Genomic DNA, 25,846 nt, shown 5'->3' with positions numbered 1-25,846 from the left:
TATATGCTTCTCCTCACCCCAAAAAGTCTTTCTTTAAGGACCCAAAAAAGGGTGGTGTATGGAATAGCACATTGCTTAATTATTTGTCCACCAGTTAGGCCTAGTATCCAGTATACCAGTTTGGAGCCATTAATATGCAGTTCTACATCTTCTGTTTTTACCAAACATGATTTCAGCATAGTCCTTGAGTTATATCAAAGTGGCTTTTTTGTATGGACTAATTTAGTGACCGTCTGGTGCTTTTGCACATGTTTATAACATTCATTATTGAAAGCAGCTTGACCTACTTATAATAACCTATAATAAATTTTGATGGAAACATTTTATGGACTTTCATATACTTTTACAACAGAGCTTACAATTAGGATAAATTTATCATCCCAATATTACAACAGGATCTTTTAAAAGTTGTGTTTATGTTAAGTACAATTTAATTAAGAACATGGGAATGGCCATACTGGGTCAGACCAATGGTCCATATAGCCCAGTATCTTGTCTTCCAACAGTAGCCAATGCCAGGTGCTTCAGAGGGAAAGAATATGTAATAAGTGATCCGTCCCAATGGCCACTCCCAGCTTCTGGCAAACAGCAATCCCTGCCTATCCTGGCTAACAGGTCCATAAATAGCTTTCTTTTTTGAACTCCATTGTAGTATGACATTCTCAACATCCTCTGGCAAGGAGTTCCACAGGTTGACTGTGTGTTGTGTGAAGAAATAGTTCCTTTTGTTTTCTTTAAAACTGCTGCCTATTAACTTCATTTGGTGACCCATAGTTTGTGTGTTAAGTGTTACTTACTCCTTCTCATATTTACTTTCTCTATATTAGTCATGATTTTATAGACCTCTATCATATCCCCCTTTACTCATCTTTTTTCCAAGCTGAAAAATCCCTGTTTGATTAATCTTTCCTCATATGGAAGATTTTCCATACCCCTAATAATTTTTGTTGCCCTTTTCTGTACCTTTTCCAATTCCAATGCATCTTTTTTTTAGATGGAATGACCAGATACACATGGAGTATTCAAGATGTGGGCGTACCATGGATTTATAAAAAGGCAATATAATATTTTCCTGTCTCATTATCTATTCCTTTTCTAATGATTCCCAATATTTGGTTAGCTTTTTTGACTGCCACTGCACATTGAGTGGATGTTTTCAGAGAACTATCCACAATCATCTTTCTTGAGTGGTAACTGCTAATTTAGATCCCCATCATTTTATATGTATAGATGGGATTATGTTTTTCAGTTTGCATTACTTTGCATTTATCAACACTGAATTTCATCTGCCATTTTGTTGCCCAGTCACCCAATTTTGTCAGATCCCTTTGTAACTCTTTGCAGTCTGCTTTGGACTTAATGATCTTGAGTAATTTTGTATCATCTGCAAATTTTGCCATCTCATTGTTTACCCCTTTCTCCAGATCATTTATGAATATGTTGAACGGTACTGGTCTCAGTACAGACCCCTGAGGGACACCACTATTTACCTCTCTGCATTCTGAAAACTGACCATTTATTCCTAGCCTTTGTTTCCTATCATTTAGCCAATTACTGATCCTGGAGAAGACCTTCCCTTTTACCTCATGAGCATTTACTTTGCTTAAGAACCTTTGATGAGGAACCTTGTCAAAGGCTTTCTGAAAATCTAAATATACTATACCCACTGGATCACCCTTGTCCACACGTTTGACCACTTCAAAGAATTCTAGTAGATTGGTGAGGCATGATTTCCCTTTACAAAAACCATGTTGACTCTTCCCCAACAAATCACATTCATCTATGTATCTGCTAATTCTGTTCTTTACTATAGTTTTAACCAATTTGCCTGGTACTAAAGTTAGTTTTACCAACCTGTAATTGCCAGGATCACCTCTGGAACCTTTTTTTTGAAAATTGGTATCACATTAGCTATCCTCCAGTCACCTGGTACAGAAGCAGATTTAAGTGATAGGTTACATACCAGAGGTAGTAGTTCTGCAATTTCACATTTGAGTTCCTTCAGAACTCTTGGGTGGATACCATCTGGACCTTGTAACTTATTAGTGATAAACCTCTTCTACTGTCACCTCAATCTGGGCCAGTACCTCAGATTTGTCACCTAAAAAGAATGGCTCAGGTTTGGGAATCTCCCCCTCATCTTCAGCCATGAGGACTGATGCAAAGAACTCATTTAGTTTCTCCACAATAGCCTTATCTTTGAGTGCTTTTAAAAGAAAATTAAAAGATATTAGGATTGGGTTTATTTTGTAAACAAATAGTCGAGTTCTCTCTGTAAGATCCAGTAGCAAAAGCCTGAATTCACAACAGCAACAGCATTGTCAACTTCACAACTTTTAAGCACCTAGAAAATCACTGATTCACAAAGCCTGACATTAGACACCTAAGCTCATATATAATGAATGAGGAGACACAGCACCCTAGACTCCAATTCATAAAAGCCAGCATGCTAGGTGGAGTGCCACCTAAATAGTCAATGGGAAATGCTGATGACAAGTGTGTGTGCTAGGTCCTGCCCCGTCTTGGAAATAAGAGTATGTCTGGGCTGCAGGGAGGCACATCTCTCTGCTTGGGATTCTCAGTTACAAACCCTCTCGGTGCTAGAGGCCTATGCAGTTTTAGCAAGAAACAGGGGAGACTAGGAGCTTCCTCAAAACTTTTAGCTGAATGATTAGCGTATTCACCTGGGACCCTGTTCATATCCCCCTGTCCCTCAACCTGATGGGGAGAAGAGATCTGAACTGTTATCTGCCTAACCCACTGGGCTATGGGATATTCTGACGAGAGGCTCCTTCAGTCTCTCTGGTTGAAGCTGTTGCACCCTAGATAAACCATTTGAGTAACTTGAGAGCATGGGGATGGGATTCTGGGTCTCCTACCACCCATCTGAGTGCTCTAATCACAAGGCTAGAGTGTCACTCTCATGCATGTGTGCTCTGAGTCATTTGGGCTTACCAGATCAGGCCCCACATATGACTCAACCCAGGGGAAGTTGGGCCTTGTGTGGCTTGTGAATCGCTCTGGGGCTTAGACAGGAGATGCGTGGCAGAAACCTCAACATCTAGGGAACTTTTACTGCAAAAACTTAGGTGCCAAGTGAGTTTAGGCACTTACAGGGTTCAGCAGGAATTCTGTGCATTGTATTGGCACCTGACTCCTTTTTTGCATTCAGGCTGAAGTGGCCTTCTGTTAAACTAGGTTAGTTATCATATGTGTAACAAACAGCAAGAGAAAGGAGAGGAGCAAAGAGTCACCTACAACACCACTAAGTTTTCTGCAGTTAAAAAAAAAAAAAAAAAAAAAAAGAGGTAGACAAAGCCCAAAAGAACATTTGTCCTGCATGAGGGACCAGATTTCTTAATGGCAGGGAAGACCAAGCTAGCAAGTCTCAGAACCTTCTGTCCCCATTAAAACTCATGTATCAGTCCCAGAATCTCCTGTTTATGAAACTCATGAAGTAGGATAGCCCTCAGGAATTGTAGCTAGAATTTGGTGGCCAGATGAGGTTGTACACTTCCCCCACTCTTTATAGAGAGGATTATGGGACATCACAACTTAGTCCCCTCAATTACAAACAAACATTCTCCCCTTCACATTTACAACTCAGCAACTAGAGAAACTTGGATTTTCAAGTATTCGATTCAGACGACAAACTAGAAGGCTGCCTTTGGCTCCATTTCTTGAACTTGTGAAATATATAAATAAATGTTGGCACAGTCTCAGCTTTTGGATTCCACTACTCTGAAGAACACACATTTATTATACCTACACATAAATAGTATCTACGAATAAACGTCTAGCACACAATGTGAAGTGAACAGAACAGGTATTTTCAAGACTGGCTCAGCTTTAGGACAAGTGACAAGTCCAAACCCACCTTTAAAATTGATTCGCTACAATATAGGATTACAACAATGTAGCAAATGGAACTAGAAACAGGGCAAAGGTGGTGCTAATTAAAGGTGACCTCATCCCTAGGCATTGCCTACTTTAAATAGGATAGTTATAGATTTACATATGCAACACAGATTTTAGTTCCCAAATTCATCTTTAAAGTGAAGCTGAAGTCAGCAACAATTCTAAAGAACATGAAAAAGCTTGTTTTGAAAACCCTGTGTTTTTAAAAGCGTAATGAATTTAAATCTTAGTTTCCCTTACATTTATGGACATCAGATAAATGCTACAAACACTTGGAATTTTATCTGTAAATAAATTCCAAGTTTACGCAGCACTATATCTACCTATAAGTAGGAACTATTAAAAAGGTTTCCTTTTTAAATGAATAAACTTATTTTTAAACAATGGCCATTAAAAATAAGTTTAAGTTTAAAAATAAAATGGCTCTTCTGAACTCAATTGTCAGAGGTGGAGGGAAGGAACAATCCCACCTTCCTACAATCCACAACTAGCTACCTCCACTAAGGAAATGAACATTAATGTATAATTTGTTAATTCTGCAGTATGTGCCTATACACAAGGCTTTGTAATGTTGATGTGTGTCGTTTTCAGAAGGATACTCAGGTAGTAGGAATGACTAGATAGCCTTACCAGCTCTGTAGTGAGATATTTTTCTAGCTTCTTAACGATAAAATCCAAGAACCCTACAAGTTTCTCATTTCATTGTTGCTGTAGTTTGTTATTGAATATTTGGTACTGCCTCAAATAACCACAATGAATCGAACTATAGTACTTCAACCCCAACTCTAATGCAAAGTTGATAATTTACCAGCTATAAGACTTCGAACACAATGAACTAATTCAGCAGTTTCTCCCTAGTCCTCTTTTGGAGTTTGGAAACCACTTCTTAAAAGGAGTTTCAATTAATCTGGGCAACCCTGGAGTCAGAGCCAAGGATGTTAAGCATTGTAGTCACCAGTTCAGAAAGATCCAAGTCATGTTTCCATCCCCAATCCCGCCGGGCATTGCTGTCATCAAAGATCATTGGCCAGCTGTCAGCTACAAAGAAGGAAAAAAAGAAACCCCCCAAAAGCATGAGATGTACAGTAAATATCTTTCTAAGTTTCATAAGCAAGTACTAGAGCAGAGTTTGAAATAGTACAACCTTTACTGCAGTAGTAACCCTTCTGGATGTCATCAAGATCACAAACTGCAAGTGTCTAAGGAGAACATATACAGGAGATTTGGCCGGGGGGGGGGGGGTGAGGGGAGGGGAGTGAGGGGAGGGGAGAGGAGGGGAATACTGTCCCAGCATCTGATGCTTTCCCTCTACTTCAGCCAGACAACTTTCATACAGGATCATTGAAGTGGAATGAAAAAGCAGGTACTAACCAATAGCTTGTCTGACAGCATCCACGTTGTAGGTCACCTCAAGCTCAGGAATATGCTTCTTGATCTCTTGCACCAGCTCCTCAGGAGAGAAACTCATGGCACTGATGTTGTAAGTCCTCATGCTAAGTGAAGCGGCAGGTGCTTCCATGACATCTAGTGTAGCCTTCAAACAGTCATCGATATACATCATTGGGAGGCGTGTGTCTGGTTTTAGGTTACACTGGAATTTGCCGCTCTTTATAGCATCATGGAAAATCTGGACTGCATAATCTGGAGGGGGGAAAAAAAAGCTTCCTTGTACTCCCCCGTCCATCTGTAGTCTCTTGTCTTACACTTAGATTGTAAGCTCATTGGGGCAGGGACTGTCTTTTTGTTGCTCTGTGTTTGTATATCAGCATAATGGGATCCTGGTCCATGACTTATGCTCCTATGTGCTATGGCAATGCAAGTAATAAATAAATATTAAAACCTCTTTTCAGAAGTATAGAAATGCAGCCACCTCTGGGATGGACAGTGGCAGATGATTGAGGCATAAGTGTGTGTAGTTGTGTAGGTAGGGAAGGAGGACAGACTACCAACTCATGTCACGTAAGCTGCCAAACAGCCTCCAGATGGTAATGATTTTGGGTCACCACTGCATGGGTTGGCTTTCAGCAGTGAAAGGAACCATATTTCATTCCTATTCCTAGGGACCAACCAGCTCCCCTCAGATTAGTTTCAGCAGAAGTACCAGTTGTATTTTCACCTGCATTTCAGGAGTTGTTTAGGTGAAACAATGTTTCAGTTTACACAACCCTAGAGCAATGGTTCTCAAATGCCGCCACCAGGAGGTTTCTGTGCGGCCACGAGCAGCTGGGGAGGGAGGGGCAAGAATCCACCCAGCCCGGCCAGGAGCAGCCCCAGCAGGGTGAATAACCCCCAGCCCTTGGCTCCCAGAAGCACTCTTCACCGCCGGACTGCAGTGCCAAGGTAAGTGACCTTCCCTCCCCGCGTGTCTGCCTCGGGGTCTGCACCCCTCCCTGCCAGCCACTGGTTGTCCACCAGTGCCTGGAGTCCCGCCTCCCACCCCTTCCCTCCTTGCCTTTCCGGCACCCCCCCCCCTCCTGCACCAGTGCCTGGAGTCCCGTGTCCCACCCCCTTCCCTCCCTGCTTTCCCGACAGCCACCTCCTCTTCTCCCCCTCCCTCCTCGGCTGCACCAGTACCTGGGGTCCTGACTTCCACCCTCTTCCCCCTCCCCCCCGCCTTTCCTGCACTCACCCCCCTTTTCTCCCTGCCAGCCACTTGATTGCCTACAGGGTCCTTGCATTCATCCACTCATCCCCCTCCCTGCAACTGTGCAAGTGACCCCCAGCCCCCTCCCTAAGCTGCAGTTCTTCCCGCTCCAAAGCAGCCCTCTCCCTGCCTCCTGCCAGGTGGCTCAGGGCAGTTGATGCACATGTAGCCAGACTGGCTGCTCTGCAGGGAAGAACAAGTAACTTCCCCCAGCCACCTGGTGAGTGGGGCAAGTGAGGCAGCTCAAAAATCTCAAAATCTGTTGAGAACCACGGCCCTAGAGTCCCCTGAAAGTTCCATGTTTTTCTCATGAGACTGTTCTTTAAAATAGGCTTAAATCAGCAAAAATGCTCTCAAAGGACTTTCATTGGACGATATATGCAAGTTAAACATTGATGGACAAACGATACAACACAGAAAGTGCACAATATTTGGTATTAATATATGTTACAACAGATCTCATGCCTGTGACTGCATCTATATATGATTGCCAAAAAGACAACCAGCCAGTCACTTTCAAATGCATTCACCGGACAATTACACACCGATGTCCCTCTGACCTTTGCTATTTGGGGCAGCCAGCTCGCACACTAATGTTTTCACCTATAAAACCGAGACATGGAAAGAGGATCCTACCAGTTGTCCCCCCACCAGGCTGAGAGTCAGCAGAGATGATTCCAGGATACCTCAGACATCGGAAGTCTAGCCCATACTTATAATGGTAGTACTGTTGAAGGAGACAAGAAAGGCTTTAGATATAAAACTAGGGGGTTGCACTTTGTTGCTTCTGTAGACTAAACGCATTGCATACACCAAGGGTTCCTTGCATCCCTCCCCCCCCGCCCCCCACAAGATCCTACATGCTGCCCTCCCTTCCCTCTCTATTGCACAGATTAGCTACAACCCTCCATCACTTTATCATGCCAGGGGTTCTGCATGTGTGCCCCCTGCACCACATGCTAGCAACTGTGTGCCCATATCCCATTCGCCACACCACTGTCCCCCATTTTACCCTCCCCCGCCCCCCAATGCCAGGGACTCTGTGCTATGATCCATTTCCACAAGCCAGGGGCTCTGTGTGACCCCCATGTCCCACATCTCACACCATTGCCCCCATATGTCAGAGGCTCTGTGACCTCCATTCCCACATACCAGAGGCACTATGTGCCCCCCCCACTTCCCATCCTGCCCCCTTCCACCATGCCAGGGTATGCAAAATGTAAACAACAAATATAGATTAAATAAAGAGTATATTATTTTGATTTGATTTAATCCATCCTGATGATCTGTATCCATCCATATGGAGATATTAGAAAACATTTTAGGAAGACTTTCTAGGTACTAATGTGCCATTCCCTCAGCTCTCCAAGCCATGCTGCGCTGTTAACTGAAGCACAGGGAGGCAAAATGATTTTCCTAGGGTCCCAAAGAATCAGTAGCCAAGACAGTATTAAACTCAAGTGTTTGCTAACTTCCAACTTCATGCTAATTCCTCAAATCGAATTTATAAGATCTCCCCATTCCTAACTCTTCAGCTGAAGCATCAACAGCGCCTCATACTATTAAGAAAACATGTCTATAGGAAGAGAAGATAGGAAGAGGAAAGAATACTGCAGTGATCCATTCAGACTTAATCTATAACAAAGTTCTTACTTCTCCCATGAGCTCAGCATGAACCTTAGAGACTCCATAAATAGTCCTTGGTCTCTGAATGCAGAGATCTGGAGTTGGGTTTCGGGGAGAAGTGGGTCCAAAGGCTCCAATTGTGCTGGGGACAAAGAGTCTCAAACTATGCTCAGCTGCAATATCTAGAATGTTGTGCAAACCTGGAACAAACAAACAGAAGTTATCAGAATCTAAACAAAATCTACTCTAGTCTCTGGAGGAGTCATGAACTTGAAAGGCTAGTCAAACAGTGCTGAAATCACCTACCAGTGATGTTTACAGCTCTGGCCAAAGGAACATTTGCTTCTGCAACAGCACTGAGCAAAACACTGTAATGAAACAGCCAAGTAATTCGATTGTTCACCACTATCTCCCGGAGATTCTTGTAGTCCAAGATATCAGAATAGATAAAAGGACCTAAAGAAGAGGACCAAATAGAAAATTGGATGCTAAGATGACGACACTTTGGGACATGGGTAAAAAACAACAACAGGAGGCCCAAACAGATTGCAGGTTTTTGCCCAGGTTTTTATTCAGGAGTATCTTTCAGTTCAACTTATGCATCAGATTTCTACCTTCTGTAGACAGCTGCCATTAGAGGGTGCTTGCTCTCTCAAAAGATTCTATCACAAAGGCTCTGCAACTTTTTTCACAGCATGGGTCAAATCTTAACTTTCTCATGGACATCTGCTCTCCCATGTGCAATCACAAAATCCTTGTAGCAGCTACAGCACGTGGTTAAACACAGAAGAGTACTTAATGTATTTTAATGGTCTACATTTAAGCATGAAGACAAGGAGAGCTAATGCTGTGAGATAAGCCATCTCTCTACAGACCACAGGCCTATATACCGCTAATGTGAGATAAGAGACCAGATTATATAGTATTATTCCAGGGCTCCTAGGTGCCTTCCTTTTAGCTTATCATTTATGGCAAAAGGGAGGGAACGGAGGCTAACCAAGGTCCAAGGCACTACTGCCATTATTTGAATCTATACTGGTAAGCTTGTATGGATTTCAGCATGTACCATACATATAAGAGCAATTTCAGTATGGACAAAAAAATGGATTTAATTTCACAGTTCTTATTCTTTTGGGAAAATGTAAATTGCAGCGACACTTATGGCAGGAGCAAGAGGGTTAAATCCACTGGGATGAAAGCCAGAGCCAATTTAACTTTAGGATTTATTTTGGTCAGCAAACATCAGGATGGAAGAGGAGCTGCATGAGATATTCAAGATGTGCGCTAATGTATCTTGCCCTAAAGAAAAATGCTGCGAAGGATAAAAAAAATTCAATTTCTGGCAAGATTTCACAGAAGTCAGAATGCAACAGCCAGAACTTTTGAGTTCAGAAAAATACCTTGAAAAGTGGTTTGTCTGCTTAATTTCAGAACTATACAGTTTAAACACCAGCTGTGCCTTGCTATAGGTGCTCAACATCAGAGGCAGCATGAAGATTTTTCTATATGCTCATCTAGCCACTTACCATTATAAAAGACATGATCTGGTGGTTTTCTAATGTCAGACAGGATCACATTGTTTTTTCCAAAACGCTTCCTGAAAAGGAATCCACATGGTACAATTAGTTTGTACTGTTCAAGATAATTCATCAGTCACTGTTCTGCTACATTACTTTTAATAGGAACTGTAATCTGGAGAAGTCATTTAGGAAGAGTAAATTTTGTGGCATGACTTCATCTAGTGAAAGCACTGATGTCAATCTGTCTTCTTAACTCCCAAGGTACGTCTACATCACAGCTGCTACAGCGACAGCGCTGCAGTTGTGTTGCTGTAGCGTAGATGGCTCCCACATTGATGAAGGGTTTTTCCACTAATGTAATTAATCTGCCTCTGCAGAAAGCGGTAGCTAAGGTGACAGAAGATTCTTCTGTCGACCTCGCCACGTCTACATGTGGGGTTAGGTTGGCCTGTGTCGCACAGGCTGCAGAATTTTTCACAGCCCTGAGCAACACAACTAAGTTGATCTAATTTTTAAGCGTAGACCAGACTTTAGTGCCAAAGTTTCTCTCTTCTCAGAAAATTAGCAAACAAAAACTAGGTTTAGTGGCAGTTAAAGGTTGCAGCAGCACACGCTATTCACCCAAAAATGTTAAAAAAAAAGCCAGTGAGACGTTAAGGAGAAAGACGTTCTTTTTCCACTTCATTATTGTCTACGATACTCTTGATAACGCACTCCAACATTCTGTAAGGTTTTTATTTCCATCTCCAACAGATACCACAAAGCAGTATGTACCCCTACTTTACCAAACAGACACTAACAAAACCTTAGTGACCTCATACGCTTTTATAATCAAAAGGTCAGCACATCTGACATTTTGGAAGTTACTCTGCCTTAACATTGCTGAGGTCACTGCTAAGGTTTTGTGTTAGAGTGCAAGTTGGATAAAGCTGGGACAGGCATTACTTTCTGGTACCAGTTAAAGAGAAAAGCAAAAGCTGCTTTTTTTGTTGTTGTTACCCCTCTCCCCTCAACAGTCATTAAATTTGGGGGATTTGTTTTGGTGCTTATTTTCCATTACCGCATTTGCTCTATGGAAAAACAACCACCTCTAAGTATAATTGATATCTAGGAATCACCACATGAGGATCAACAATGTGGACGAAGGACAGCTCCTGGAGTATCTCAGATTTTTTTGAAAAAGCAGTGCAACAAAAAAGTGAGATAATCCAGTGAAAAACTGCCAAAAGGGATGATTTTTAAGCTCCTATTAGTCTCTCTGCATCAATTCATTGTACATCAAACTGCCACTAAAAATTAAAATATCAAAGTTTATATCCTATGGTTTGGTTTTTGCCATTTCAGTTGCAAAATAAAATCTTAACGCTCCTGTTAGCCTTAACTATGATGCAGCTACTGCATTATGAAAGATAGAAAACTTTATCTTTAAATTACTATCACTGAAATTCTCTCGAAGAGATTCCATCAATTATGGCAAAGTCCAAAAGTTTATGTGGTTAGTAATTTGGTGGGTTTTAGAAAATCCAAAATGGTTTTCTAAAAAAAATGTAGCATCAACAGAATTGTTCATCAAAAAAACTCATGAAAAGAGATATACAAATTAAACATTTGCCTGTAGGTATTGGAAACCCAAACCCAGCATCACTGTTAGTGCATGAAAAACAAAAAGGCTTTAGATTCTCAAAACACATGTTTAACATTTTGCACCCAAATTGTGTCACTGACCCCAATGACAACTCACATGTACAAAATTACATACATTTACAGGACTAAGGACAAAGTACAAACAAAAGGAAGGATGACTGGTCATTTTTCAGCTCTAAGCTAAGTGAAAGGCATAAAAATAAACAATACAAAAGGTGCAAAATTCTGTTTTAAATGTTACTTCAGAAATCCAAGATATAATTCGTAGCAGTCCTAAAAGGACATTTTAAAATCTGGAACTTTAAATGTCCAATTCATCATTCTAAGATTTTTAGCTAGAGTTTTCATGAGAGATTTTGGGTGCTCAACCTGAGATATTCAGCATAACTAGTCACTTCGGCAAACTTCTTTTAACTTCTTACTAAGAATGCAATCACAAAATCATGACATACCTCAAGAGTTTAGCGAGTCCCACCCCAAGTTGGCCCAGACCCCCTAGAGAGAAAGAGAGATTGTACAAACAAGCTAAGTCAAAGAAAATATAGTGCTATAGAAATATTTGACTGTTCCTTGTATCCTTATATGCCAGTGGGTCTCAACTTGCAGCCCAATCAGCACACGGCTGTGGCCCATGTGACATCCTCAGGGCCATAACTGGGGCAGAGCAGGAGGAGCATCTGTCTCAGGCACAGAGCCAGTCCCCCATCCGAATGCAAAAAGGGGGCGGCGCAGGATCAGGCTCAACAGCAGCAGCCCATCCACCCCTGGCAGGATCGGGCACAGCAGCATTGGCAGGAGGCCAGTGTGCGAATGGCCCCCCAACCCCGCAGTATTGCAGGTCCATTGACCCAGCTGGAACAGGCTCCCCCACACTAGGACTGCAGCGGCAGGCAGGTTGAAAGGCTGAGCTACCTGCGGCCGAGGTAGGAGACCAGCAGGGAGAGGGGTGCTGGGGCAAGGGGAGGGGAGTGCAGCCAGCACACGGGGGACAGACTCTAGATGGGAGGTCTGGGGGAAGCCCATAGATGGAGGGCTAGATACTGGAACATAGCCCCTGGATGGAGGGGTTGAGTTCGGGAGGGCAGTCCTTGGGGGTGCCTGGGAGCAGTTGCTGGAGGTACTAGGGAGCAGTCCCCAGTTGGGGGACTGGGTGCAGGAGGGAGCACAGTCCCTGAGGGAGCTGATCTGCCCTGGACAAGGCACGCTGTCGCTGCAGGGCAGGCAGTGTGCCAGCCCAGTGTCGGAGGGGTCTGGATACTGGGAGGACAGTCCCTGGCTGGGGCACTAGGTTCCTGGGGGGGGCAGTCCCTGGCTGGGGTCCCCATTTTTGCAGGCAGGCTCCACAGCTGTGCTTTCTGTGGCTTTTCAGCCCAGCCACACTGCCAGCAGTGCGAAAGTGAGGGTGGCAACACACCCTGCCGTGCCACCCTTACAGAAAGGGATGAATTTTTTGTATGCGCTTCAGACACTTTTACTAGATCTCCACTGCAGCTTTTTTGGCCACCTTATTGTAGAGTGCTAACCCCAATGGGGGCCATCAGGTACTTCTGCAGTATAAGATAACATAATAATGACCTTGAGAGGTGCTGAATACTCAGAGCTCCTGGTTGTTTAATGGAGTTTGTAGATGCTCAGCAGCTTTCAGTATCAGGGCTCTATAGAGAAAGTAATTGCCAACAAAAATAAGAATTAAGTAATTAAATGAAGACTCACCTGTAATTAGCACTCGAGGATGATCAGTCTCTGAAAAAGATACTGAATGAAAGCTGGCATCTGAGGTCACCTGACGTGGTGAGACACCAATACATCTAATTGGCACAATGGACGGCTGACATCCACAACCAGGGCTCTGTAGCATCTGACTAATGGATCGGCTCAAGTGCTTTACAATTGCCATTTTCATCATCTAAATATGCTGTGAGAAGAGGGAACGTGTTAGTCACAAATTATGCTTTAAAAAAGTTTCTCAACATTCAGAACTGTGTAGAACAGTCTGCGTTTAAGGAAGGTTTTATGTAACCCCAGTTCTGTCTGAAGTACCAAACCAGTGCCACAACTTGCTGTATGCAGCATATGAAACAGAATGAATAGGGGTAACATCACAAGTGTGAGCAGAAGATAATATCCACAAGTATAAAGAGTCCAGTGTAGCAGACAGTGAACCCAGGGCGGTGTCATTTCAACTTTCTGCCTTAGTCCCTTTTATGGTGAATATCAAAGGATTCCTAGGAAAAATGGAGGCACAAGTTCAAAAAGCAACAATATTTACTACTATGATTGGGTACTACTAATACATGGGTTAAATGGATACATTCTAGGGACTACCCCAAGTTAAGTCATTATAAATACGTTTATGTCCAAGCTTTTCTTAACACTGCATCAAGAAGAAACAATTGCATCAGTGGAAACTGCAGCAAATCATCCTGTAAAATATCATTGTCCCCAAACAAAACACTATTTACAGAATGAATAGAACCAGAGAAGCAAGAAAAAAAAGCAGACAATGATTCATCATACATAGAAATTTCTGTTAAGAGTTTATTTTTAACAATTTTTAATTTTTATGTAGATGTGCACAAATTGTGAGCTTTGGGGGAGGCTCCCTCTTTGAATATATGGTAATAAGTAATGTACCCTAGTACGTTTTAACATAAAATTGTTTCAAACAGCAGTCTGTTAAAGCACACTAGGGAGCCTTTAGTGCACACTAGTAGGGTATGCATGGACCAATTAAAGTGCCATTCATTGGTGCACTAGAAATCACCCCTCACAAACTGCATTACTGCTCCCTGCAGACATGTCCATAGGTACAAGTTACTATTTCTAGTGTTTTTTCTGGTGTTTAACACCAATTTCTTTTTTTAGGGGTGATTTATGTCACTATTGGTCAAAACCAAAAATCAGAAGCCCTATTTGTATAGAATTTAATCTACAAAATTAACCTAATTGCTTTACAATCAAATACTGTTTCATAGCAAAAATGGGGCACACTGCATGTAGTTCATGAACGTAAAAATGGCCATACTGGGTCACACCAATGGTCCGTCTAGCCCAGTACCCTATCTTCCGACAGTGGCCAATGCCAGATGCTTCAGAGGGAATGAACAGAACGGTAATCATCAAGTGGTGCATCCCGTGTTGACCATTTCCAGCTTCTGGCATCCAGAGGATAGGGACATTTTAGAGCACGGTTTTGCATCTCTGCCTATCCGGCTAATAGCCATTGATGGACCTATCCTCCATGAACTTATCTAGTTCTTTTCTGAACCTGTTATGGCCTTGACCTTCATAACATCCTCTGGCAAAGAGTTCCACATGTTAACTGTGCACTGTGTGAGGAAATACTTCCTTTTCTTGGGCTATCCCTAATCATTTTCGTTGCCCTTTTCTGTACCTTTTTCAATTCCTCCATATTTTTTTTTTCAGCTGGGGCGACCAGATCTGCATGCAGTATTCAAGACATGGGCATACTGTGGATTCATGAAGAGGCAATATGATATTTTCCGTCTTATCTATCCCTTTCCTAAGGATTCCCAACACTGTTCGCTTTTTTGACTGCTGTTGCACATTGAGTGGATGTTTTCAAAGACCTATCCACAATGACTCCAAGATCTTTCATGAGTGGGAACAGCTAATTTAGACCTCATCATTTCATATGTATAATTGGGATTATGTTTCCAAAGTGCATTACTTCACATTTAACATTGAATTTCATCTGCCATTTTGTTGCCCAATCACCCAGTTTTGTGAGATCCCTTTGTAATTCTTTGCAGTCTGCTTTGGAATTAACTATCTTGAGTAATTTTGTAAATCTGCAAATTTTGCTACTTCACTGTTTACCCTTTTCCAGCTCATTTATGAATATGTTGAACAGTGCTGGTCCCAGTACACACACCTATTTACCGCTCTCCATTCTGAAAACAGAACATTTATTCCTACCTTTTGTTTCCTCTTTTTTAGTCAATTACTGATCCAGGAGACTACCTTCCCTCTTATCCCATGACCGCTTACTTTCCTTAAGAGCCTTTGGTGAGGAACCTTATGAAAAGCTTTCTAAATATCTAAGTACACTATATCCAGTGGATCACCCTTGTCCACATGCTTGTTGACCCCCCTCAAAGAACTCTAATAGATTGGGGAGGCATGATTTCCCTTTACAAAAACCACGTTGACTCTTCCCTCAACAAATCGCATTCATCTGTGTGTCTGATAATTCTGTTCTTTACTATAGTTTCAACCAATTTGCCTTGTACTGAAGTTAAGTTTACCAGCCTGTTACTGCAAGGATTGCCTCCGGTCATCTGGTACAGAAACTGATTTAAGTGATAGGTTACATACCAGTTAGTAGTTCTGCAATTTCACATTTGAGTTCCTTCAGAACTCTTGGGTGGATACCATCTGGTCCTGGTGACTTACTGTTTAATTTATCAATTTGTTACAAAACCTTCTCTAATTACACCTCAATCTGGGACAGTTCCTCAGATTTGTCACCTAAAGAGAATGGCTCAGGTTTGGGAATCTCCCTCCCATCTTTCCTTCAGTCTTCACTGGGTGACCAATTCATTTTCTTTCTCTGCAATGGCCTTATCTTCCTACAGTGCCCTTTTAGTATCTCAATCATCCAATGGCCCCACTGGGTGTTGAGCAGGCTTCCTGCATCTGATGGACTTAAATTATTTGCCATTACTTTGAGTTTTTGGCTAGCTGTTCTTCAAATTCTTTTTTGGCCTTCCTAATTATATTTTGACACTACACTTGCCAGAGTTTATGCTCCTTGCTATTTTCCACAATAGGATTTAACTTCCACTCTTTAAAGGATGCTTTTTTGTCTCTGCCTTTTTCACTTTGTTGTTTAGCCACAGTGGCATTTTTTTGGTCCTCCTATGCTTTTTAATTGGGGATATACATTTAAATTGAGCCTTTATTATGGCATCTTTAAAAAGTTTCCATGCAGCTTGCAGGGATTTCACTTTTGGCACTGTACTTTGTTTTCGGTTTTCCTCATTTTAGCGTAGTTCCCTGTTCTGAAATTAAATGCTATCAAGGTGGACTGCTTTGGTGTGTCCCCCTCCCCAACAGAGATGTTAAATTTTATTATGTTATGGTCACTATTACCAATCGGTTCATCTATATTCATCTCTTGGACCACATCCTGTGCGCCACTTAGGACTAAATCAAGAAATGCCTCCTTCTGTGGGTTCCAGGACTAGCTGCTCCATGAAGTTGTTGTATGGCATTACTGTGGTTAATATTTGTGACTTTCAGTTACATATGTATGCTCCTTAAAAGTATCCTAAAATATCAATAATTTATGTTTGCAGTTTCTTACTTCAGCCTAGTCAACTGACATACTTACTGTATTTGTTTATAACCAGTCTTCAGTCTCACCACAAAAGTTCACTACCCTGTCATTTACTTACGTTAGGCTACACTCTGGTCTTTACACTAATGCTTACTCTCAATACAGCTCCTCAGACTAGTTCACTACTCGCATTATAGCAGAAGCCACACTTCGAAGCATTACCTGAAATCCTACACTTGCTACAGCAAGCATCTGTTATTTGTCCCTTCTGACACGTTTTTGTTTTAAATGACAAATGTTTAGTTCAATCACTGAAGCCCTTCCCATCTCCCTCTCACATATCCCAATTCTTTGCCCGACAGAGTGACCCAAGAGTCACTGCACAGATGGGCAAGCTGGTTTATAGATGCTATTAAAGATGATCATCTTAGCTTCCCTTCTCATATGAACTTTTCAAGATGTCTTCAATTAATTCACCAAGGCCAGATGAAATACATCCTAGAATACAGAAGGAGCTGACTGAGGAAATATCTGAACCATTAGCAATTACCTTCAAAAAGTCATGGAAGACTGGAGAGATTCCAGAGGACTGGAAAAGAGCAAATATAGGACCAATCTATAAAAAGGGAAATAAGGACAACTGGAGGAATTACAGGCCAGTCAGCTTAACTTCAGTACCCAGAAAGATAAAGGAGAAAATAATTAAGCAATCATTTGCAAATACCTAGAAAATAACAGTAAATACAGATTTGTCAAGAACAAATCATGTCAAACCAATCTAATAGCTTTCTCTGATAGGGTAACAAGCCTTGTGAATAGCGAGGGATGTGATATATGTTGACTTTAGTAAGGTTTTTGATACTGTCTCGCATGACCGTCTCATAAATAAACTAGGGAAATATAGCCTAGATGAAGCTACTAAAAGGTGGGTGCATAACTACTCTGGGAACGGTTTTCCAACCAGTTATCAATGTATCAGAGTCAAGCTAGCAGGACACCTAATTTGGGGTCCTGCAGGAATCAGCTCTGGGTCCGGTTCAGTTCAATATCTTCATCAATGATTTAAATAATGGCACAGGGAGGACTTATAAAGTTTGCGGATGATTTGTAGCTGAGAGGGGATTCCAAGTGCTTGGAAGGAGGATAGGATTAAAATTCAAAATGATTTGGACAAACTGGAGCAATGGTCTGAGGTAAATAGGATGAAATTCAATAAGGACAAATGCAAAATACTCTACTTAGGAAGGAACAATCAGTTGCACACATTCAAAATGGGAAATAACTGTGCAGGAAGGAGTACTGCAAAAAGGGATCTGGGGGTCATAGTGGATCACAAGCTAAATATGAATCAACAACATGATTCTGGGATGTATTAGCAGGAGTAATGAAAGCAAGACACATGAAGTAATTTTTCCACTCTACTCCGCGCTGATTAGGCCTCAACTAGAGTATGGCTAGTTCCGGGCTCCACATTTCAGGAAAGATGTGGATAAATTGGAGAAAGTCCAGAGAAGAGCAACAAAAATGATTAAACATCTAGAAAACATGACCTATGGGGGAAGATTGAAAACTGGGTTTGTTTAGTCTGGAGAAGAGAAGACTTGGGGGAAAAGGGGGGGAGAAGGGGACATAGCATCATAGGATTGAAAGAGACCTCATGAGGTCATCTGTTATGTCCCCCTCAGTCTTCTCTTCTCTAGACTAAACAAACCCAATTTTTTTCAATGTATAGATCATGTTTTCTAGACATGGTAACAGTTTTCAAGTACATAAAAGGTTGTTACAAGGGGGAGGGAGAAAGATTGTCCTCCTCAACCTCTGAGGATAGGACAAGAAGCAATAGGCTTAAATTGCAACAAGGGAGGTTTAGATTTGACATTAGGAAAAACTCCCTATCGGTCAGGGTAGTTAAGTACTGGAATAAAATCGCTAGGGAGGTTGGGGAATCTTCATCATTGGACATTTTTAAGAGCAGGTTAGACATATACTTGTCAGGGATGGTCTAGATCAGTGTTTCTCAACCATTTTGATGGCAGGGGCCGGCTTACTGCCTTCCTAAATTGTGTCATGGAGGGTCTCAGGGACCAGCGCCGGTCCACAGACCATCTTTGAGAAACAGCACTCTACATAATACTTAGTCCTGCCACGAATGCAGAGGACTGGACTAGATGACCTCTCGAGGTCCCTTCCAGTCCTACAATTCTATGATTCTGTGTTTCCATGGTGAGGAAAAAGGCTCCTGCTGGAAATTCAGACAGCGTTCGTTATCCTAACATCATTTCCAACACAGCCAATTTCCAGGCAAAGCTGCAACACTACTCCAATATAAATTAGTAGCATCAAATAACAGAAAAGAGACAGGAAGCACAAACTTAGTTCTCTCAATATCCAAGCGTTGATTTGAAAGGGCAATTTTAACAAGAAAATCCACTATATTCTTCTATTTTATAGTCTCCTTCATCACTTTACCACTTAAAGAAATTAGTAACTTTGAAGATAAAAAGGTACTAAGTATTATTACTAATGTAAAACTCATTTTTTCCAGGTAGCCTTCTCTTTCCTAACCACCCCAAAGAGAAAATATTCTTGTCTTGTTACAAATGTCAAAAATCTGTTACCATCTAGATTCTCTGGGAAGCTTCTCATTCACTATTTTAGCTTGTGAGGGAAACAAACAAAAGATCAACAATTCGTTCACTATCCTGATTAAATAAAACCAAAGAGTTTCTTCAAAGAAGTGTGTCTTTAATTTTAACATTCATTTTTAATAAAAGTTAATAAAAACATTTAAGATGATTCAATAAATCAGAGTTGTATTGCTTCTATCTGAGCTTACCTTTTTCTTTCTTTCTCCTGGTGACTTAACAGAAGTGAGAGGGGTGTGTGGAATTTATAGTGCCCTGCCTCTTTGCTAGGCCAATCAAAATCCTACAGAGAGTAGGAGTTGGCCTGTAGTAAGAGAAAGGGGAAGGGGGGCGGGGGAGAGATCAACAGCAGCCAGAAACGTCACCGCATCACATTTGTTTGATTTAAGATGACACCGTGGTGTTGTAACCATGTTGGCCCCAGCATATTAGACAGACAAGGTAGGTGAGGTAGCTTGAAGCTTGTCTCTCTCACCAACAGAAGTTGGTCCAATAAAAGTATTACCTTGCCCACCTTATTTCACCAGGTTATAGGTAGAGAATATTAAAAATGTTTAACAAGATCTCTTAGCTAAGGGGAAAAAACATCATATGATTATCGCTAAAAAATGTTAAAAGAGGACAACTTTTAAATAACTCCTATCAGTGCAAAGGGTTAATAAAAAGCAAACTGGCTTGTGTTAAAATGAAAAGCAGCAATTCAATGCTGAATAGCAGGGAATGTCCAAGTTTTGTAATAAGACTGCGAAAAAATTATGTAATAGCCTCAACACTAACAAGCATTTAACAAGTTAATCTAACTTTCAGTCTGCAATCCTTTTCCTGGAGTCTGAAAATGAACCTCACATGTGCTGATAGGGTAACATGAGCACCTGTTGCTCAAATAAGAGACAAAAACATGTTTATGAGTTAGCTGACTGCCAACGTCAGTTTGGATATTAGTGAATTGTTATAAACCTTTAAGAAATAAGATAGGGGAACTTGTGAGTTTAATTTGTGATAAGTAAAGTTTTTGTAAGCCTCAGCAATAGATTAAACTGGAAGTCAAGCCCAAGACATAAAAAGAAAGGTCAAATCCCAAAACATAAAATCTCTGCTGTAGTTTTAGTAGGCTGCACAGCTGTTGTATGACCCAGCTACACTCATGCACACGCTTATTTTAGAGGATGCTCATTTTACCAATACACAATAACACTGGAGGCATAGGTGGAAGAAACTCACCACAATCTGTGCTTTCACTATTAGAAAATATGCATATACTGAGAGGAAAAGGACTAAGTGATCTGATGTGTTTAAGTAGGGAGCATGTGGCTGAAAGTTTACAGATGACACTAAGCTAGAGGGAGTGGTAGATACACTGGAGGGCAGGGATAGGATAGAGTGACCTAGACAAATTAGAGGATTGGGTCAAAAGAAATCTGATGAGGTTCAACAAGGACAAGTGCAGAGTCCTGCACTTAGGACGGAAGAATCCAATGCATTGCTACAGATGGGGGACCAACTGGTTAGGTCCCAGTTTGGCAGAAAAGGACCTGGGGGTTACAGTGGACAAGAAGCTGGACATGAGTCAACAGTGTGCCCTTCTTGCCAAAAAGGCTAACAGCATATTGGACTGCATTAGTAGGAGCATTGCCAGCAGATCGAGGGAAGTGATTATTCCCCTCTATTTGGCACTGATGAGGCCTCATTTGGAGTAGTGTGTCCAGTTTTGGGCCCCCCACTACAGAAAGGATGTGTACAAATTGGAAAGTCCAGCAGAGAGCAACAAAAATGATTCACATGTTCCGGTACCCTGCTTATGAGAGGCTGAAGGAACTAGGCTTTTTTAGTATGCAGAAGAGAAAAATGAAGGGGGATTTGATAGCAGCCTTTAATTACCTGAAAGGAGGTTCCAGGGAGGATGGAACTAGGCTGTTCTCAGTGGTAGTCGATGACAGAACAAGGAGCAATGATCTCAAGTTGCAGTGGGGGAGGTGTAGGTTGCATATTAGGAAAAACTATTTTATTAGGAGGGTGGTGAAGCACTGGAATGGGTTACCTAGGGAGGTGGTGGAATCTCCTTCCTTAGAGGTTTTTAAGGTGCAGTTTGACAAAGCCCTGGCTGGGATGATTTAGTTGGGGTTGGTCCTGCTTTGAGCAGGGGGTTGGACTAGATGACCTCCTGAGGTCCCTTCCAAACCTAATCTTCTATGACTATGAATCTTCTATAACTCCACTCATCTCTCCCTCCCCTAGAGAGGAGCAGGGCAGCTCTCTACTAACTCCTTCAACCTCCTCCTTAGACAGAAGACTGAAAAGGGGGATTTTACTATCCTCTCCCCAGCATTTTTTTTTTTAAATCCCCCTCTGGCATTTGCCTCTTCTGCTGCAGCAAGAGAGTGAAATGGATATGTCTCTTATTTTCAATGGGTTTTGAATAGCAGTGAAAAGTGACAAGAATCACAGCAGTTCTAAATACTCTGCAGTTTATACATTTCCTTGTCAACTGCAGATGCACAAGAACTGTTTCTACAAACTCTGGAACACAGCTTTGAAGCATCAGGTCACATTAAGATTACCTTCATAACCACACAGAGACCAGACATTTAGAATTATTTTAAATGAAAGATTAAATTCTTCAGAAATTGATGGATTAGTCCCTTTACTTTTCTTGATGAGATTTTTCTTTTCCACTAGTTATTTTTCAAGCCTTGAGTTACAGCACTAGGCTTTCTTTACTAGAGAAGTACCTATCTAGCTTGACGTTTTTTGTTAAATTGCATGAAGGGGGGAGGAGGTTGAGTGGATGGTGGGATATTTGAGTAAAAGGGGTTTCAATGACCCATGTCTAAAATCTACTTCTGGCCAGAACGGAAATTAGTTTGACAGGCTCATTCTATTTTATATGGTAAGGATGACATTATCACTCCATTCAACAGGACTGTCAGGGCTAGTCTACTCTTAACACTACAGTGGCACAGCTGCACCACTGTAGGGCTTTAGCATAGAAACCACCTATGCTGACAGAAGGGATCCTCCTGTCAGCATAGGTAATCTGCCTCCCTAAGAGGTGGTAGTTAGGTTAATCAAAGAATTCCTTGGTCTACCTAATGTTCTCTGTACAGATACTTAGATCAGTTTAATTACACCCCTCAAAGGTGTGGATTTTTCACACCTCTGACCAATGTAGTTAAACAGACCTAGTGTTTTCTAGTGTAGACCAGACCTCAGTCTCTGCTCAAGAGTAGCTCCAAACTAGAACAGTAAGGGTGTTACCGGACTAAGGTGTGCTGGGGGATCCAGAGGAGGAAGCTTGCAAAGCACCTGACGGCACTATGGTAGTCTCGTGTCCAACATTGTCCACCAAAGGCCAACCACATTATTTCAAAAAGGTCAGGAAGCCACAATCAAGGTTTTAGGGAGATTCTATGCCACAGTCCATAACATTTGTGCAACCCAGACATGGCAATGGGAAAAACCATGTGCAAGTGAAGGAACCTCAAATGGGTGTAGCCAGCTCTTAACACCTCCCTCCTTTCTGCCCCGGCACAAGGAACACGTCAGGGCAGGTAGGACAAGTGGCAGGAGTGCAACACATTCTGGTTCTCTCTACCTGGTGTACGAGCCATAAAGGAACAGTTGCCAGCTGGTACAAGTTAGAGCACCCTCTCCAAAACACATTCCTCCTGTTCTTTTCCACACTGCCTAGCTGCCCCAACAAGTCTGCACTACCTTGGATGACTCCATGTGCTGCACTGCTGCCTCCCCTGCCCGCCAGCCCACAGAAAGACTTAAGTTCAGTTTGATTGTCTGTCTGTCTGTCTCGGTTTTAAATCACAGAGTTACCAGTTCCTAAATATATCACGCTTTTGAAGTGGGTGGCATATGGAAGATCTTATTTCTATGCTGGGACCATCTTGGATCACAGTCTCTCTGGCCCCTCTGCAGTCCTTGCATCCTCCCCACCCATAGAGGTGATGGTATAGGAAATGCCTACTTCTACCCTCAGAGGATCTGTGAGTTGGGAGTACTGATTACTATGGCCTCAGCTACTCCTCTGCAGTTTTTAAACTCATCTTCTTGGGCTCTCTATAGCATGTCCTCAGTATGAAAGTATCTACACCAATACCTTTCATGCCTTTTCCCCCCACATGGGAAGGCAGCACTTGACCCAAAGTTGGTTGCTGAAAGCAAGGGGGAAGACTAGATTCATTCAGTAGTCAATTGAAGGATGATTTTTTTAAAAGGACAATGTTAGTCACAATAAGGCAAAAAGAAAAGCTGTAACTATTTGCCATGTTTTTCATAGAAGCCCCACTGTCACTAAGTCTGCTTCAGGAATTGCAGCACACAAAGAATAATGAAAGAATAGACACTCATTTCTGTTGAGATGATAGGTCTAGACCAGGGGTAGCCAAACCGTGGCTTGTAAGCCACATGAGGCTCTTTTACATTAAAGTGCGGCTCACAGCATCCTCTATGCTGCCCCATCCCCATTCTCCGCCTACCAGACTGGGGTGGGGAGCTCAAAGCTTCTGCCATGTACTAAGGTGGTGGGGGCCAGAAGATAGTATGCAGGACGGTCTCGAGGAGTCATTAAGTTTGGGCTCCCCTAGACTGACATACAATTTACAGAAAATAGGTATTTAAAAAAACCCTTAGAATTATTTCTATCTGAGCCATACAAGAACATACAGCATCAGACAAAATCATTTACCAAACTAGGTGAGATTTTTTTTCAGGTTAAGTTCTAGTAAATGGACTCTTCTAACTACCTTAATTATCAGACGACAAACGTAGTAATTACATGGAGCATTACATTCTTAGCCAACAGGTTCAATCCTGTGAAATGCTTTTAGATCCTTGGATGACAAGCGCTAGAGAAATATTAAGTATTATGAATAATGCTCATCTGTAAAGTCCGAGACCCTTGTTAAGGCAGTACCTGCTATTCTGGTATGACTCGGCAAGCTTTTCTTTTTCATTTTGAGAGCTATTTGATCTTTATAACCCGTCAACTCAGCGCTTTGCTCTTATGAGCCATGCTAACACTAGCCTTGAGTAGATACCTTAGGCAAGAGAGTCTCAGCTTATGCTGCAGCCGCAATGCGCCGCTAGGGTGACCAGATGTCCCCATTTGGTAGGGACAGCCTCAATATTTGGGGCTTTTTCTTATTAGGGTACCTCTTGTCCCCCACCCCCATCCCGATTTTTCACACTTGCTCTCTGGTCACCCTATACACAGCATGCAGCACCCCAGCTGCTACGTTAATAGGTCTGGCTTCCCCCTTTCAGCTGGTGCTGGATCCCAACCTCAAGCCCAGGCCAGCCCAGGCAAGATTGCCTCTTAACCCAGACTCACCAGCCGGCCTCTCCTGGCAGCTTTCAAGCATCCCGAGGCCTCGCTCCCAGGTAGCACTTTTCACCAGTAAATCCCAACATACTTCATTGGGGGGTGGGGGGTCCTGCTAGATCCCATCTCACCCCAGCCAGCCAGCCAGGCTCCCAGAGCCAGCCAGGAGCCCAGACCCCCTGCCCCGCACAGCCCCCTGCGAGCAGCAGCTGCATCCCCCTCGGGTGGGGGAGCAAATCCCTCCAACGCCCCCCACCTCCCCACACAGATTGAAGGGAACCCAGGAGTCCTGGCTCTACCCCCCCCACCTTGGGCCAAGCTCCAGGGGGGTGGGAGGGGGGGTTCCCCCAATTCCCCCCAGTTTGGGGAAGAAACTTTTCCAGGAGCCCGTCACGTCGGTCGGTGGCGGGTTGACCCCAGCCAGCCCCAGGCCCCCCGCTACGATTCGCGGGGGAGGGAGAGGCTCTGTGGCGGCCATTAAAAGCCGGTGTACCTGGGCGGGGGGGGATGAAGAGGGGGGAGGTCCCGGGACTGAGGGCGGGGGTAGGAAGGCGGCTGTGAAGGGGGAGGGCGGCTGCGGCCAGCCCAAGGCAGGGTCGGTTCCACTGCGGTGGGGAAGGGGGGGGGGGGGACGGGACAGATGACCGCAGGGTGGCGGGGGTAGCTCCTATACACTCGAAAGCAGCGCCTCCGGGCCAGACCATCTTTGCTCTCCCAGCTGCCCCCCAACGGTACTGACCCCTCCAGCAGGAATACGATTGGTTCCGCCCGCTCGGCTCGCCAGCTGCCTCTGTCACCCCCGCCCCGCAGCCCAACGGCGCTGACCAAACTCGCGCGCACCACCCACCGCCCCTTTAACGAGCCGGCTCGCGCCGCGCGGTGGGAGGTGGCCCCACAAACCCCGCCCCCCACCTCCTGATAGGCGGGGCCAGGGCGCTACCATCACCTCCGCGGTCACCTTGGCGACCGGCCAGAGTGGGAAAAATTTAAAGGGGCAGGGCCACGCTCGGCCTGCGCCCCAGCTTCGGCTCGCTCCCCTAGAGAGACGGCTGGGGGGGGAGGCAAGGGAAGGGTCAAGCCAGGCGCCAGCGTAGGAACATCAGGTGAGCGGTGACGTCATGACGTGACGCCCTGCCGTGACATCACAAGGTGATGACTGACGTTGTGCCAGAAGATGTCATTTTGCAGCAAATAGGGGAAGCGCGTGCTCAGGGG

The 25,846-nt window shown here is 43.2% G+C and overlaps 1 protein-coding gene across 4 annotated transcripts; it reads right to left on the bottom strand.

Moving 5' to 3' along the window:
• Window positions 1-239: 239 nt before the first annotated feature.
• On the bottom strand, window positions 240-25,456 carry LOC137158415 (L-threonine 3-dehydrogenase, mitochondrial-like). 4 transcript variants are annotated; one of them, XM_067556172.1, is made up of 9 exons: window positions 25,371-25,456; window positions 13,066-13,267; window positions 11,805-11,847; window positions 9,715-9,785; window positions 8,495-8,644; window positions 8,216-8,388; window positions 7,199-7,289; window positions 5,290-5,559; window positions 240-4,956 (listed from the first exon to the last, which is right to left on the bottom strand). In XM_067556172.1, the coding sequence occupies exons 2-9, from the start codon at window positions 13,256-13,258 to the stop codon at window positions 4,817-4,819; spliced, it is 1,131 nt and encodes a 376-aa protein (XP_067412273.1). In that variant the 5' UTR covers window positions 13,259-13,267; window positions 25,371-25,456; the 3' UTR covers window positions 240-4,816. The 4 variants fall into 4 exon arrangements, with proteins under 4 accessions (XP_067412273.1, XP_067412276.1, XP_067412275.1 ...); XM_067556175.1 differs by lacking the exon at window positions 25,371-25,456 and adding an exon at window positions 24,641-24,655; XM_067556174.1 differs by lacking the exon at window positions 25,371-25,456 and adding an exon at window positions 19,491-19,604.
• Between the last annotated feature and the right edge of the window lie 390 nt (window positions 25,457-25,846).

The sequence above is a fragment of the Emydura macquarii genome, unplaced genomic scaffold, assembly GCF_026122565.2.
Source record: "Emydura macquarii macquarii isolate MOO-44397 ecotype Brisbane River unplaced genomic scaffold, CSIRO-AGI_Emac_v2 contig_1676, whole genome shotgun sequence".
NCBI classification, from domain to species: domain Eukaryota; kingdom Metazoa; phylum Chordata; order Testudines; family Chelidae; genus Emydura; species Emydura macquarii.
Note: the sequence above shows the minus strand (reverse complement) of the source record. Positions and strands in the feature narration are given on the sequence as shown.